Here is a 15,716-nt window from a genome sequence, read left to right on the forward strand (position 1 = left end):
TTCGCTAAAAGAGTAGAGGACCCTTGAGGTCATGTTGTGTCTGCTGAACAGGGCCTTCCCCCCCCCCCCCCCCCCCCGTCCAGGGCCGAAGCCTGAGACCTGCAGCCTCCCTGCCTCCTAGAGTGAAGTTCTGTGTCTATGGAGCTACAGACCCCTCCCCTCATGGAGAGATGAAAAGGATGCACAGAAGTGGGGGAGGGAGGAGGGGCGGGAATGTGAGAGCCAGTTCTCCTTCCCTAGCCACCTGGGTAGCCTGAGGCTCATGGAGTGAAGGTGAGACAGGAGCTGGGAGGGTGGCTACGGACAGGTCTGTTACTCCAGAGCTATGACAAGGCCTCTCTGTACCTCAGTGTCAGCAATGGTAACAGCCCCAAGCAGGATTGACAATGGAATAGATTTGTGACACAGGACCACATCAGCTGTGTTCATCACATGGGGCTGGACCCGAGGTCCCCTGACCCCACCTTTGGGCATCTGGTGCAGCTTCTGACCGCCAGTCAGGCTCCCTGAGCAGGGTGGGCCACCTAGGTTCTCCTTCCAGCCCCACTGCCTACCTGGTCTTGATTGTCCCAGGTTACAGCCAGGTTACCCTGGTGGATGTCTCTAGAGTATTCCAAGGACAGACAGGGGCTGCAGTGTCGTGGCAGGGACAGAGACAGCTGGTGGGCGAGCTCCACTGTGGGGGACATGGTAGAGAGGGTGGTAGTAACTTCATATAAGATTATGGCTGTAGGATTAGGTCACAGCAGGAGACTCGTTCAGGATTCAGCTGATAACAAAAGCTACTTAGGCAGGCGGTAACCTCACCTGTTTTATAAAACATGGAAGCCACATGTTCCGTCATGATATCACTTGAAGCAACCTAACTGTCCCCATGGGAGCTCTGTTCTACCCCCAATGACACTGAGCAGCCACCCACCAACTCTGAGTTGCCTCTGAGCCCCAGCCTCAGAACATGCCACTGTTCCTAGAGGGTCTAGCCATATTGATACTCCTCTGCTGAACAGCCACCACGGAGCACACCTTAGATGGCTGCTGGTGGCTTCAGACCAGACTTCAGCTAACAGCCAGAGTGCTGAGATCAGTAGAGATTCCAGAGATCAACAGAGCCCTTCTCCTGAGCTTGTCTCTGACCTTGAGATGCGGGAGCTTACCTGGGCTTCTCTGCCTCACCCTCCCAAATACTTTAAGCCTTCGGGTTTCTTTCAGGACAATCTAGGTCTTTGTTTATTTACATGTGCATTGCTACACATGTGTGGAGAGGAGAGGACAACTTTTGGGAGTTGCTTGTCACCATTCAGGTCCCAGCTCAGATGGTCAGGCCTGAAGAAAAGCACTTCACCCACAGCCATCTCATGGGCCCCAATGTACTTTTGTTAATTTTGGTTTGAGACAGGGTTTCATGTAGCTGAGGATGACCTTGAACTCCTGACCTTCTGGCCTCTACTTCATAGGTGTTGGGATTGCAGACATCTTCCCCCAGACCCCCACTATATTTCTTTAAGGTGCTGAGGATCAAACATTCCAGGTTAACAACTCTACCAGCTGGGTTGTAGCCCCACTCTATCTGTGGTTTTGCTGACACAGGGGTTCCTATCTCTACCTGATTCCTCTGAGGGCTGGGCCTTGGACCATCTTATGTTCTGAGCATTCCCTGGACACAAGGACACCAATGGCCTGTGAGAGCACCCCCAACCACACCCCTGCCCCTCAGCCACTCACCCTGAAGATGGATGGTCCCCAAGAACTCTGAGAGTGACCCAGAGAGGCTCCCATTGAGGGTCACCTCCCTGCCATCCCACAACACCTCCTGGTACAGGATGTGGGTGCCTTGTGCTTTCTGGATCACAGTCCTCAGGACCAGCTCTGTGGGAAGTGTGCTGAGCTGGAAGAGAATAGGTGTGTGTGTGTGTGTGTGTGTGTGTGTGTGTGTAACTCAGCCACACACCAACTGGGTTGGGGAAGGAGAGACGTTCAGGAAAGGGAGCTCTGTGTGGATCATTGTTTTCTGCATCTTCAGAACCACACTGCCAATGTGAGCAGGAGGGGAGGGCAGGAGTGTGCCCGGTCAGGGCCGTGACTCAGAGCAGGCTTCCTACACATCTCTAAAGCCATCCCACCAGCTCCTCCCTGGGTAAGGGACCCTTTCTTCTTCCCAGTTACTCCCCCTTTGCTACCTGCAGGCCTATCTCAGCACAGCAGCTATGGGCACCTGACATTTCCTCAGAGCCTGGAAGGAAGAAAGGTGCTTGTAGCAGAGTACTACCTGTGTGGGCTGACAAACCCCACCCGTGCCAAGTGCCCTTCCCCCTGCTGTCCCCGCACAGCCTGTCTGTCCAAGCTCAAGGGCTTCTGTGCTTCCCACACTCACTCCCACCCCAGGCCTTTAGCATGGAGTGTTCTTTTCCTAGACTGTCATATAGGATAAGCTCAAGTGTCACCTCCTCAGGTGACACTTCCTGACCTCCTACCTCCTATTCACTCATATGTATATGTGTATGTGTATATGATGTACAGGATGTGTATGTGTATATGTATATATGTATATATATCCTACTTATATGATTTTTTTTATCACCTGCTTCTACTAGGTCCACTGACAGGTTTTATGTTACATCCCAGCTTCCGGAACGGTACCTAGGGTCTAAGAGATGATCAGTAGATTGCAGAGCTGAGACACACAGCCATTTTGCCCCCTTCAGAGCCTAGCTTGGACTGGTGCCCCCAGAAGCAAAACCTCAAATGGATTCTCTTCTAGGAACCTACGCACCTGGGGGAAGGTCTGTTGCATCTGGATGACACTGGTTAGGCTGCCCTCATTAGCCAGCAGGCTTGTGCCGACGTGGAAACGGTGCTCCCCAACCTCCAGGACAAGGCTGGTTTTGGTCTCATCCTTGGAGCACTGGAGCTGGTGGAGGGGAGATGCCATCATCAGCCAGATGACACCTGACTCCAAGCTCTGCCTCCCAGAGCCCCAGACCCAAGGGGCCCACAGCTCCCTGGGATGAAAAAGCCGATGAAATAAGGGTCTTGAGTTGGGGTAGGGCCAGCCTGGTGTAACCCAGGGCCAGCCTGGTGCTACTTGCCCTGTGGCCAGACACTGGCAACATCCCTTATGCTCTTGGGCATTGACTTGCAGATACTGGCTTAAGACAGGGATCTGGTTGTGGTGCCACCTATGACCACAGAGGGCAGTGTTACACAAGGACAGTGCTCAGGGTGATAGATTAGCTCCAGGGTAGCTCTACTGGGCATGAGTTGAGTTATTGACAGCTAGATCCTTGGTCTCCTGATTTAATTTTAATTAAATTTAAACTTACAGATAAGGACGCTTGCTTTATGGGCTGGTCTGAAAACTGTACTGAAATGATGTGCCATCTTCGGGCTGGCAGAGTGACTGTCACTTAGTACAGATTCCAGACTCGCATAGAGGAACCATAAAGACTTAGGGAAAGGGACAAGAATTGGTGCTATTTTTCTTATCCCCTCCGAGTCTATCTGGATTACAGAGTTAAGTTTATCACGGGTAAAAACCAAACAAGAGGACGGAGAGGAGACTCAGACAAGAGCACTGGCTACGCATCCGGGGGACATGGTTTGAGTCGCAGCACCCACTTAGCAGCTCAGATCTGTCAGTTACTTGAGACCCTGGGGAGCCAATGCTCTCTCTGAGCCTCTGAAGGCATCAGATATACATTGCAGGCAAAACACCCAAACACACACAATAATAACCTAAGAACTTTTTTTTTCTTTAAATTTTGCTTCCAACAAACTCAGAGGCACTGTGAACATGTTTAAGCTAATTCTCACCCGGTACAAACCATCCAAAAATACAATGATGTCCCACAAACTGACTGCCTTATGTATTAGGATAGCAAACACAAGAATTCTAAAAGAAATTTAGTGAGAAAAGAGAAAAGAGAAAAGGCAGTGGGCATAGATGAAAATTCATTTCACTTTGATATCTGGGAAGTTTCTTAGGAAAATGTTGGGAAGCTGTAGACATGGCTCTGAAGTTAGGGGTGTATACTGCTCTTCCAGAGGACCCGGGGTGACTCCCAGATCCTGTCACTCGGGGGATCTGATGCCCACACACACAAAGGAAGGAGCAGAAGGTTCTGGATCTAGAGTTGATCTTCAGATCATTTTGGCCTGAAATCAAACTTACTGGTTTGGTAAAGAAAGTTGTATTTGGGCGTATGTATGTGCACATGTGTAACACATGTGGAAGCCAAAGGTTGATATCAAGTGTTTTCCACAACCATTCTCCACCTTGTTTGTTGAGACAGGGTCTCTCAGTAAACCTGGAGCTTGTTGATTGGCTGGACTAGCTGGCCAATGAGCTTCAGGGATTCTGTCTCCCCTACCTAGGATTATAGGTGTGTGCTACTATGCCTGCCTGTCTGTCTGTCTGTCTGCCTGCCTGCCTGCCTGCCTATCTATCTGTCTGTCTGCCTATCTGTCTGTCTGTCTGTCTGTCTGTCAGCCTATCTATCTACCTATCTATCTATCTATCATCTATCTATCCATCCATCCATCTATCTATCTATCTATCTATCTATCTATCATCTATCTATCATCTATCTATCTATCTATCTATCTATCTATCTATCTATCATCTATCTATCTATCTATCTATCTATCTATCTATCTATCTATCATCTATCTATCTATCATCTGTCTGAGACAGGTTCTTGCAGTGTAGCCCTGGTTAGTCTGGAACTCACTATGTAGACCAGGCTGGCCTTGAATTTACAGAGATCTTCCTACCTCTGGCTAAGTGCTGGGATTAAAGGAGTGTATACTGGCTGTGCCTGGCTTTTTCTATGGGTGCTGGGAATCCAAACTCAGGTCCTCCGCACCATCTCCAAGCAGCACCCCGTTTGAGTGTTATCTGCCTTGTCTTCACATTCACTTATCAGCTGCAGTCACTAATGTACTACGGTGACGGAACCGAGTCCTGGAGCAGAGACAGGGTGGCTCACACCCCATGCACCTGAGCTTGCTTTCTGGCCTTTTACACCCGAGTTTGCAGGCTTCTGTTGAGTGATAACAAAATAAATGCATCATGGTCCAAAGTGTCTAGTGCAGCTCTGGGCCATATCGTTTGGGGTCTAAACCCAGGACTGGATGTTTGAAAAGGCATAGCTAGGGCGTTTTATTACCCATGAGCTATTTTAGCATTCCAGTTCCTGCTGGGCCTGGTGGCACAGGCCTGAGATTCCCAGTTATTGGGGAGCAGAGACAGGGAAGGTAGGAAAGAGTAGTAGTGAGTTCAGGACCAGCCTGGGCTACATTGTGAACTCAGGACCAGCCTGGGCTACATAAACAGACTATCTCAAAACTAAATGAAACCAATTAGGGGTAGGAATGTAGCTCAACTGGTAGAGGGACTGCCTGGCATTCAAGAAGCCCTGGGTTCAATCCCTGGCACACCCGTATTCTGAGTACTCAGTTAAAAAAGTAAGTTCTAACCTGTGCTACAGAAGACCACGTACCTAAGGAATTAAACATCCTGAGTTTTGTAATAATGCAGTGTTATATACAATTTCTTGTTCTACAAAACTCTTGAGATCTTTAGAAGCAAGGACAGAGCCTTGTTAGCTCAATTACATGGAAAAAAAAAATGTGTGGTCAGCCCTGGTCCATCAGCACTTCTTTGTTATTGATTGAGACAGGGTCTCATGTAGCCCAGGCTGGCCTGAAGGGAACTGTGTAGCTGAGGCTGAGCTTGACTGGTGTGCGTAGCTTATGGGGCTGTGGGCTGGAGACCAAGGCTTTGCCCATGTTAGGTGATCCACGTGAGCCACATCCTTGGCCCTTTCCTGTGTGCCGAGGCAGCCTAAGTGACCTGAGAACAAACTAAGTTGGCTTTGACTGCAGTGTTGCAGAAACTCCCACCGGGAAAGGGCTGTGTGCAGCCCGCGCTCCCTAAGCAAAGCCGGCCAGGATGGGATCAGGGGGACACTGAAGAAAGCCTGATGTGGGGAAATGCAGTGCCCTGAGATGGGGTACGGGGTACATAGCTCAGTAGTAGGGAGCCCGGCTAGCATGCAGGAGGCCCTGGGCCAGGCCTAGCTAAGAACAGGCAGTGGGGAAGGGAAGAGGAGAATGGGGAGGAGAGGAAGGGGTAGGGAGGGCAGGAACAGGAAGTGGGGATTGGTCCCTGTGCCAAGGGCTGGCTGGCATTCCCTGTAGGAGCTCCTGATTTGGGGGTTAGGGACAGACAAGGAGGGAAACAGAACAATGCAGAGGCAGCCTTCAGCCAGAGTCTAACAAGCCACCCTGTTGACCCAGGCTTTCCTGTGACACCTTCAGGGTGTGTGGGGTGGGGTGGGACATCTGCTGCAGCTGCTGGGGACATGCCGGGCTGGGAAGCCAGTAGAGTATCAAGTACCAGGGGTCACTCAGGGCAGGCAGACCTTCCAGCTCCCCTGGGTCCCTCTGAAATGTCAACATAGGGATGTTTGGAAAGCCAGAGGGAGCCAGGGTTTAGAAGGGATGGCTCGCTGGGGCACACTGCAGGCCTTTGAGGGACTTGGAGGTGCTTACATATCCCAGTAGCCCAGGCTGCACTGGAACCTTAGGAGCTGGGAGTGCTGGGGTGATTACCTTGGCTGTGGAAGAGGCTGATTCAGGACAGCAGCCCAGGAGGGACGGGAGGTGGCACCAGTCCTGTGGCAGCAGCTCTGTGCTGGAAGGAAGGAAAGACTGGAGCTAGCATGAGGGCATCCAGTTCAGCACTTACTCGAGGTGAGAGGGTCAGAGCGTCCCACAGTTGAGTGGTCTATCCTAGCCTGGTCTCAGTCACCAGGGGACTGGGTCACAGGTCCCAGAGGTGCTGCTTCTATCTAGCTCCTCTTAACCTCAGTTTCCCTATAAAGGGCTAAAATTGGCTCTGGACTATGTATCTTTCAAGAGCCCAAATTCTTGGGTTTGCATATAGTAGGAGCCCTCGGGAATTTGGGCAGCAGGCTTACTTAGGCATCCCAACCTCCTCCAGGAGCCCTCCATGTGGCCCTTCTACAAGTTGCTTGTCTATGGGGCCATGCTGTCAAGACTGTTCTATGCACCCAAGCATGCTTAGCAACCGTACTCTCCTGGATTAGCCGTCAGACATTTTCCCAGACAGTACAAAGCCTCACCCAGGTGAGAGTGTAGGGACTGAGGTCAAGGAGGGGAACCAGTAACCACACCCCACTTAACACGAAAGAGTGCTGATCCCCACACCAGTTCCACTAAGGCTAGTGGTTGCTGAGAGAGAGAGAGACAGACAGACAGACAGACAGACAGACAGAGACAGACACAGAGAGAGACAGAGACACACAGAGAGAGACAGAGAAAGAGACAGAAAGACAGAGACAGAGAAAGACAGAGAGTCTAAGGACTCATTCTTGCTTTTCCAGAGGAAAGGGGGCTGTAGAAAGCTGTATGACCTTGGAAAAGCAACTCTGCCTCTCCGAGCCCCCATTCTGCTTCCCAGTGGGTTGTGATGGCTTGTGATGGTTTGGGGGAGCCATCGTGTCTCAGTGTTGCTCCAGTGCCTAGCTGCCGGCTACCCCCAGTTCCCCTCCTCCTGGGCAGGCTCCAGAGCTAGCAAGAGGTCCCACCTATTGGCATGGCTCTGACCATGGACATGGAGGACCACCATATCTTGGGTGTCAAAAGTGAGTTTCAGTGAGGAACTCATGTCTTCCAAGGTCCAGAGTTCTCGGAACAGTAACTGAGGTAGGGAAGAGAGAGAGAAAACAGGACACTTAGTTGGGGGTGCTGCGAACCCTAGAGAGCAGCAGAGATACTGATGTGATTCACAGTTCCAGAGCAAGGCCCTGCCCCCGCCCAAGAGCATGCAGGCTCTGGCTCTTGTCTGCCCCAGACAATGGGCTCACGGGCAGGGCTCAGGTGGCCCCGGCACACCCAGCAGCCAGACATGAATACAGAACCTGATGGGGAAAGAGGGAGTCTGGTTTGTTCGGTTGTGGGGTCCAGACTCTACAAAAAGAAAGCCACCAGCAACTGTCCTCCCTCCTCTCAGCAGAATTGTGGGACAGGAAGGAAGTGGCTGGAGGTGGGCTGTGGGCACTTGCGCAGGCCTCTGGGGAGAAGGTACAAGGGCCTGAAGCATGGTCAAGATGCAGCCCCATGCACTGGGACCACAGAGACAAGGGTATGAGTTCTCTTTCCATGGCCTGTTCACTACATGGCCATGAGCAAGTCGCTGGCCAAACCTCACGTGGGACCCAGAGAGTGACGGACCTGCCACCACCTCCAGCATCATCACAGCCAACAGTGTCCCAATAGCCTCAGCTCATACCCTCGATCACCACAGCTCCACGTGACAGGAGCTTTACTGTCTCCGTTTCACAGATGAGGCTGGGGGCATAGAGAAGCATCTGCGCCAGATGGCAGAGCCCGGCTCTGACCTCGAGGTGGTATTCACAAGGATGTGCCACAGTGGGGGTCAGAAGGATGAAAGGAAGCACAGAACAGCCTGAGTGCTGCCCACAGCACTGAGTACTGCCCACAGCACTGAGTACTGCCCATAGCACCGAATACTGCCCACATTACTGAGTACTGCCCATACAGCACTGAGTACTGCCCACAGCACTGAGTACTGTCCATATAGCACTGTGTACTGCCCACAGTACTGAGTACTGCCCACAGCACTGAGTACTGCCCACAGCACTGATTACTGCCCACGGCACTGAGTACTGCCCATACATCACTGAGTACTGCCCATACAGCACTGAGTACTGCCCACAGCACCGAGTACTGCCCACAGTACTGAGTACTGCCCACGGCACTGAGTACTGCCCATGGCACTGAGTACTGCCCACAGTACTGAGTACTGCCCACAGCACTGAGTACTGCTCACAGCACTGAGTGCTGCCCATACATCACTGAGTACTGCCCATACAGCACTGAGTACTGCCCACAGTACTGATACTGCCCACAGCACTGAGTACTACCCACGGCACTGAGTACTGCCCACAGCACTGAGTACTGCCCACAGCACTGAGTACTGCCCACAGCACTGAGTGCTGCCCACAGCACTGAGTGCTGCCCACAGCACTGAGTACTGCCCACGGCACTGAGTACTGCCCACAGTACTGAGTACTGCCCACAGCACTGAGTACTGCCCATAGCACTGAGTGCTGCCCACAGCACTGAGTACTGCCCACGGCACTGAGTACTGCCCACGGCACTGAGTACTGTCCATATAGCACTGAGTACTGCCCACAGCACTGAGTACTGCCCACAGCACTGAGTACTGCCCATACAGCACTGAGTACTGCCCACAGCACTGAGTACTGCCCACAGCACTGAGTACTACCCACGGCACTGAGTACTGCCCACAGCACTGAGTGCTGCCCACAGCACTGAGTACTGCCCACGGCACTGAGTACTGCCCACGGTACTGAGTACTGCCCACAGCACTGAGTACTGCCCATAGCACTGAGTGCTGCCCACAGCACTGAGTACTGCCCACGGCACTGAGTACTGCCCACGGCACTGAGTACTGTCCATATAGCACTGAGTACTGCCCACAGCACTGAGTACTGCCCACAGCACTGAGTACTGCCCATACAGCACTGAGTACTGCCCACAGCACTGAGTACTGCCCACAGCACTGAGTACTACCCACGGCACTGAGTACTGCCCATGGCACTGAGTACTGCCCACAGCACTGAGTACTGCCCACAGCACTGAGTACTGCCCACAGCACTGAGTACTGCCCACAGCACTGAGTACTGCCCACAGCACTGAGTACTGCCCATGGTACTAAGCAATCCTTACAGCACCAAGCAGTGTGTTCCTGGCAAAAGGAAGCTGGGCTTTAGCTTTGATTCATTACTGGATGAGCAGAAAGGACCCCGGCCAGGAGCTACAACACGGCTGTGGGACACCAGGCCTGTGGTCAGTTTGCTTCATAGGCATTGGTTACAACTGCATTGTTTTAGTTTTTTATTTTTATTTTTAAGTCAGAGTTCTCAGCCTTGAAGATCTGGAACTCTGTCTGTAGATCAGGCTGGCCTTGAACTTAGAGACCCTCCTACCTCTTAGTACTGGGACTAAAGGTGTGTGCTATCCAGACTGTAACTGGTTGGCTGATTGGTTTGTCGTCGTTGTTGTTTTAACAGAACCTCTATAAACTGTAAAGTGTGAGCACCTGCCACTCGAGGGGATGAGAGGTGACATGAGAGGTGTCGCGTGTGGAGAGAGCCTGCTGGCCCTGTGCCCTCACCTGGCTGCTGAAGGGCAGACCCAGGCTCTGGATCGCACGCACTGTGTGGCTGATGTTCACCGCTGCCTCCAGCATGCCATTCGGCAGTCGAGCCACCAGGGCTGTCAAGTCCACGATGACCTTGTTGTTCTTGCCACGGAGGACCACACGGGTCCAAGTCTTAGTCTCTAAAGGCAGAGTGACAAGAGCTGTGAGAACTGGAAGTCACCTTCCTCCTGGGCCAGGAACGCAACAATCTCCGATGGGGACATGCTACAGCCATGGATGTTGGCAGAAGAGGCCACCATTTAGGCCTGGGAGCGACCACTGACTGACCTCAGGCTAGCCCGTCACCTTCCCAAGCCCACGTGATATCATCTATCACAGGCTATCCCCTAGAGCTTCCTCTGAGACGCCCCACCCCCCTGCCGTCACCCTTCACTGCCTGGTGTTTCTATCACATCCCAGGGCACAGCAGCCTGTGCCTCATGGGAACTCCACACTCTGCAGCGCTGGTGGGTACAGCTGTCACCCCGGCAGGCACCTCCGAGTGAACTTGCAGAAGAGGAAAGGCCTGTCACCAAAACAAGGGGGGCAGACACCAGCCGCTTTCCTCCAATAAGAGATTCAGATGGCACCAAGCCTGGCCCAGGCTGTAGCCCCTTCTCCTGCCATGTCAACGCCCAGGTGGGGCTACCTCATTGTAGCTGTCACACACACCCCCTCCAGAACAGGCTGTTCCGAGAGCTTGCCCTCCCAAAAGTCCTCTGCTATGGATGGAAAATGGTTGACAGGCCAGGAAGACCCAAAGCAAATTCCTACTGTGTGTCAGAAGTTGGAGTCATGCTAAGTGAGGCTCACAGCTTAAGTCTGAGCCCAGGGGCATGGCCAATGCCTTGAGGCCCAAGCCTTGATTTTATCATCTGCAAAATGGGTGTAGCCACCATCTCAACAGCGCCCAGGTGATGTCACACCCAGAGGAGCTGCAGGTGGGAGTGCACAGGGCTCAGAAGACACCCTTCCATATTCATATGCATCCTTCCATATTCAGTCCCATATGTCTGCTATGTGTGGGGCAAGCGAAGGGAGGGCACATGGACCCCATGGTTGGGACTCCTGGCTGTCAGGGACACCATGAACATTAACACTAAACAAGTGTTGCTGTGTGCTAGGACTACTGAGGAAGGGAGAGGGGGAGAGGGAGAGGGAGAGGGGAGGGAGGGGGGAAGAGAGGGCAGGAGAGAGGGGGGAGAGGGGGAGGGAGAGGGAGAAAGGGGGAGAGAGGGGAGAGAGAGGGGGGAGAGAGGAAGGGAGAGAGGGAGGGAGAGAGGGGAAGGGAGAGAGGGAGGGAGAAAGGGAGGGAGAAAGGGAAAGGGAGAGAAGGGAGAGAGGGAGGGAGAAAGGGAGGGAGAAAGGGAAAGGGAGAGGGGGAAGAGAGGGTGGGAGGGGGGGAGAGGGGGAGGGAGATGGGAGGGAGGGGGAAGAGAGGGTGGGAGAGAGGGGGAGGGGGAAGAGGGGAAGGGAGAGGGAGAAGGGAGAAAAGAGGGGGGAGAGAGGGGGGAGAGAGGGGAGAGGGAGGGAGAGAGGGAAAGGGAGGGGGGAGAGAGACAGGGAGAGGGGGGGAGAGGGGGAGGGAGAGGGGAAGGGAGAGGGCTCTTTTGGAGTTGGGAACTAGTATGGACCCCAGCAAGCACAACATCAATTTGTGAGTGATCTCATTCCCCAGGAAACTGAATAACAAAGAAGGAAGCACCTATCATTTGGAAGGGTTCAGGGTGGTTGAGAGCCAGGCCTCTGCATCTGTCTGGAGGGCAGAGGAAGGCAGAATATGAAGTCAGACCCTGGAATCAGACTGTCTGAGTTCAAGGCCTGGCTTCATTATACACCAGCTGTGTGGCCTGAAACAGGTGACTCAACCTCTCTGAGCCTCTACCCTTTGTCTGCAGAAGGAAGGAATGGGGAGAGGAGCACAGAGGGCACTGGGTGGTAGAGGCTCTCACGGACAATATTGGTTGTCAACTTGACAGAATCTAGCATTACCAAAGAGCTAAGCCTCTGGACATGCCTGTGAGAAATTTTCTAGAATTGGTAATAGAGGTGGGAAGGGTCGTCCTGTTGGGAGAAAGCAGGCTGAGCACCAGCATCCGTCTCTCTGCTTCCCGACTGCGGATGCTCCGCTGCATGGCTGCCCTCAGTGGACGGTGCTTTAAGTTAGTGGCTCTCACAGTGGCCCCTGCAGAGCTGACATCCAGTGACTAAGAAGCTGTGCGGAGTGGCAGGCCCTGCTAGCTCTTACCCTGTCCTCCCTGTCACTGGCCTGTGTCCCCGCTCTAAAACCTTACTCTCCGCACATGTCGGTCTGTCCCGACATTCTTAGGAAATGGGCCACCAAGTAAATCAGGTTGATGACAGAGGTGTCGGGATCCAAACCCAACACTGGTATCCTTGTAGGGAATGGACAAACATGGAAGGGAGGTGGGCTCATGCAGACAGACAGAATTATTTGTGTGACTAGGGCACCCCCTGCCAGCTGAAGAAATCCCTTAGACTTCTGATGCCTGGCCAGAAGTCAGTGAGTGAAACTCCTACTGTTTCTACCTCCTACGTTGGGAAGTTATGTACCTCTAACGGGTAGCGAGGACCAGGCTGTCTTGGTCATTCCCAGACCCCAGGGGCAGCTCGGTTGGCTTCAGTCAAGGCAGGACTAGATGTGGGCTCAGAGGACACTGCGCTCTTGACCTAAGCTCACCATGCGTCTGTAGTTCACCTTGCAGGTTGGCCTCCCCAGGGACTCCGGCCTGCAGCAGGGCCTCGATGTTATGCTGACTCCGCCCCCAGAGCTCCAGACGGCCTTCCTGGAGCCCGTAGTTTACAGAGTAGTTGATGGATAGAGGGCCTGCCGAGATATGTGCCGAGTGCTCAAGGCTGGCCGCGCTGTCACCAACATCCACAGAGACCTGCAGAGACACGGTAAGCATGGGTCACCCCAAGCTGGCCACCCTCCAGAGCCCCAAGATTTCAGGGCCACGGGATGGAAAGAGCGGGCCTGACTCCAAACATTCCCTTGGGTGAAATGGGGTACAGAGAGTGGCCTGGGGCAGGGCCACAGGCACAACAGCCAGATTGAGCCTGGGAAGACAGAGCTGTCCTTCTAGGTAGGAATGGGTTCACAAACCCAGGTCTTCTTAGCTCCTGTACCAGTTCCTGTTAACAAAGTTTTACTAGAATATGACTCTGGCTCCTTCATCAGCTACAGCCAATGGCTGCTACGACTGGGAGGGTCTATGGCCTAAGCCCCTCCCCTCCAGGTTTGTTTTTTTTTTTTTTTTTTTTTTTTTTTTAATGTCCTGGAGCCCACTATGGAGACCAGGCTGGCCTTGAACTCACAGAGATCCGCCTGCCTCTGCCTACCAAGTGCTGAGATCAAAGGTGTGCGCTCTCCTCTACAGAGAAGGCTTTGCTCAAGCCCATTGATCCTTCCTGTACCGCCTTCAGCTGTCTCAGGCCTTAGGTAAAACCTCCACCTCCTGTTACTGAAAAAGGTGGCGGTTGGGGTTATGGTGGCATCCATCCGGGCCATGGCTGTCTTTAGTGTTGGCTGTGGACCAGGGTTGCTGGTGTCACTGAAGCACACACAGTCCCAATCCTGCCAGACCAGATTCATATTTTCAAAACTCTCAGTTTAAGTAAATGTATGTTTTGTTTACATACATGTCTATGTACCACATACATGCAGTGCCTGAGGGCGGAAGAGAGAGCTCTTCTTTACCATTGAACCAATTCCCCTGCCTCAGACTCATACCATTAAAAACAGTCCCAGGAGCCTGAGAATAATGGCTCAAGGATTTACTCCCAGCACTTGGGAGGCAGAGGTAGGTAGGTCTCTGAGTTCGAGTCCAACCTGGTCTACAGAGTGAGTTCCAGGACAGCCTGGGCTACGCAGAGAAATGCTGTCTTAGAAAAACAAACAATAACAAAATAAAACACAAAACCGCAGTCCTGGATGATGTTGGATCTGTGGGCACATGGCAAGTTTACGATAGAGGGGTGTTCATACTGGAGTGCCCCGGGAGGCCCCACTCTGCTGGTTACCACAGGAAGCCCCACACGTTCCTGATCCCACACTGCTACCCCACATCTGCTCTGCTGAACGGTCCCCATCCTGGGCTGTCGGCCTGACCCCTGCAGGTTCCTTCAGTGGACCTGATCAGGTAGAGAGGTATGTGCAGGAACAGAGGTACCTCTGTACCCCGTGTCTCAGGTGTCCCTCCACGGGGTTCCCTGGCTGTCACAGGTTGGCAGGCAGTCCCAAGTGTGGCCCTGTGTGTAGATTACCCTCCACCTGGGTCCTGGATCTGCGACTGGAACCGGGTACAGTCACTGCTTTACATGCAGCACACTGACCTGTGGGAGGTCTTCCTCTCCTGTACCCAGGAAAAGGACAGAACCAGGGGGTCCCCGGAACCTACCTGACTCGTGGTACTTAGAGCGCCCGCCCACCACTGCCTGGCCATCATGGCCTAGGTTGGCAAGACATCTGACTGCAGAAGAAAGAACAAAGGCTCCGTGGATGTCACAGGGGGGTAAGGGACGAAGGGGACAAGCACCACAAAGGCCCACTCAGCCAGGGTTTCAGCACTAGACTATATTACCAGCAGCCCCCAGTAGTGAGCAGTGTTCATCCCTGGTGGAAGCCTCTGTGACTCACCACTGTTCCCAGGTCAGACCCCAGTACCTGGAAAGGCCACCTCTCAGTGTTCTCCTGACACAGCCCCAACAGCCTGGCAGGCGAGCTGTCTCCACTGCAGTAGACCTGTGGAGACAGACGGTGAGAAGTTGTTTCTTCCCGACTTGACCCAGAGACAGTGTCTGTGTGTTCTGGCACTCACACCTACTGCCCTTTGGGGAAGCCATGGGCAAACCGTTTCTACAGATGGATTGTACAGCCAGGGCAGCTGCTCCTACAGGGTCTCTATGGGCTGAACACTGTTCTACAAGGAGCCTCTCTGAGCCTCTACAGGAGGCCGTGACTGTCGACAGCTCACCTCGCAGATGAGGAAACAGACAGAAATCCACATGCTCTGGATGACCAGCCCTGTGATAGGCACAAATGTGACTCTCTCTCTCTCTCTCTCTCTCTCTCTCTCTCTCTCTCTTTCTCTCTCTCTTTCTCTCTCTCTCTCTGTGTGTGTGTGTGTGTGTGTGTGTGTGTGTGTGTGTGTGTGTATTAGGCCGGGAGTAGGGGTGGGGCTCATATAAACTAGGCAAGCATTCTATCACTGAGCCACAACTTTTAATTTTCTTCTTGAGACACAGTCCAAGCTGGCTTTGAACTTACCATCCTCCTGTCTCAGCCTCTCTAAACCTGGCTCCACTCCTCACACCTTATGAGTGACTGTGGGTGGCTTCCTTGTGATAGTTGCTAGCAATTGTCAACCTCACAGGACTTAAAATCAGCAAAGAGTTAAGCATCTGGGCGTGTCCCGAGGGA

At 53.0% G+C, this 15,716-nt stretch overlaps 1 protein-coding gene across 1 annotated transcript in view; it reads right to left on the reverse strand.

Moving 5' to 3' along the window:
• LOC308440451 (uncharacterized protein) overlaps positions 1–15,716 on the reverse strand; it is a gene marked incomplete at its 5' end in the record, with an annotated part of 109,286 nt that overhangs the window by 13,954 nt on the left and 79,616 nt on the right. The window contains 3 exons of the mRNA XM_080942559.1: positions 2,771–2,908; positions 10,247–10,413; positions 12,975–13,182. Of these exons, the coding sequence (XP_080798685.1) occupies positions 2,771–2,908; positions 10,247–10,413; positions 12,975–13,182 (513 nt within the window). The remainder of the gene's footprint in view (positions 1–2,770; positions 2,909–10,246; positions 10,414–12,974; positions 13,183–15,716) is intronic.

This window comes from Micromys minutus (assembly GCF_963924665.1).
Source record: "Micromys minutus genome assembly, chromosome: 31".
Lineage (NCBI taxonomy): Eukaryota > Metazoa > Chordata > Mammalia > Rodentia > Muridae > Micromys > Micromys minutus.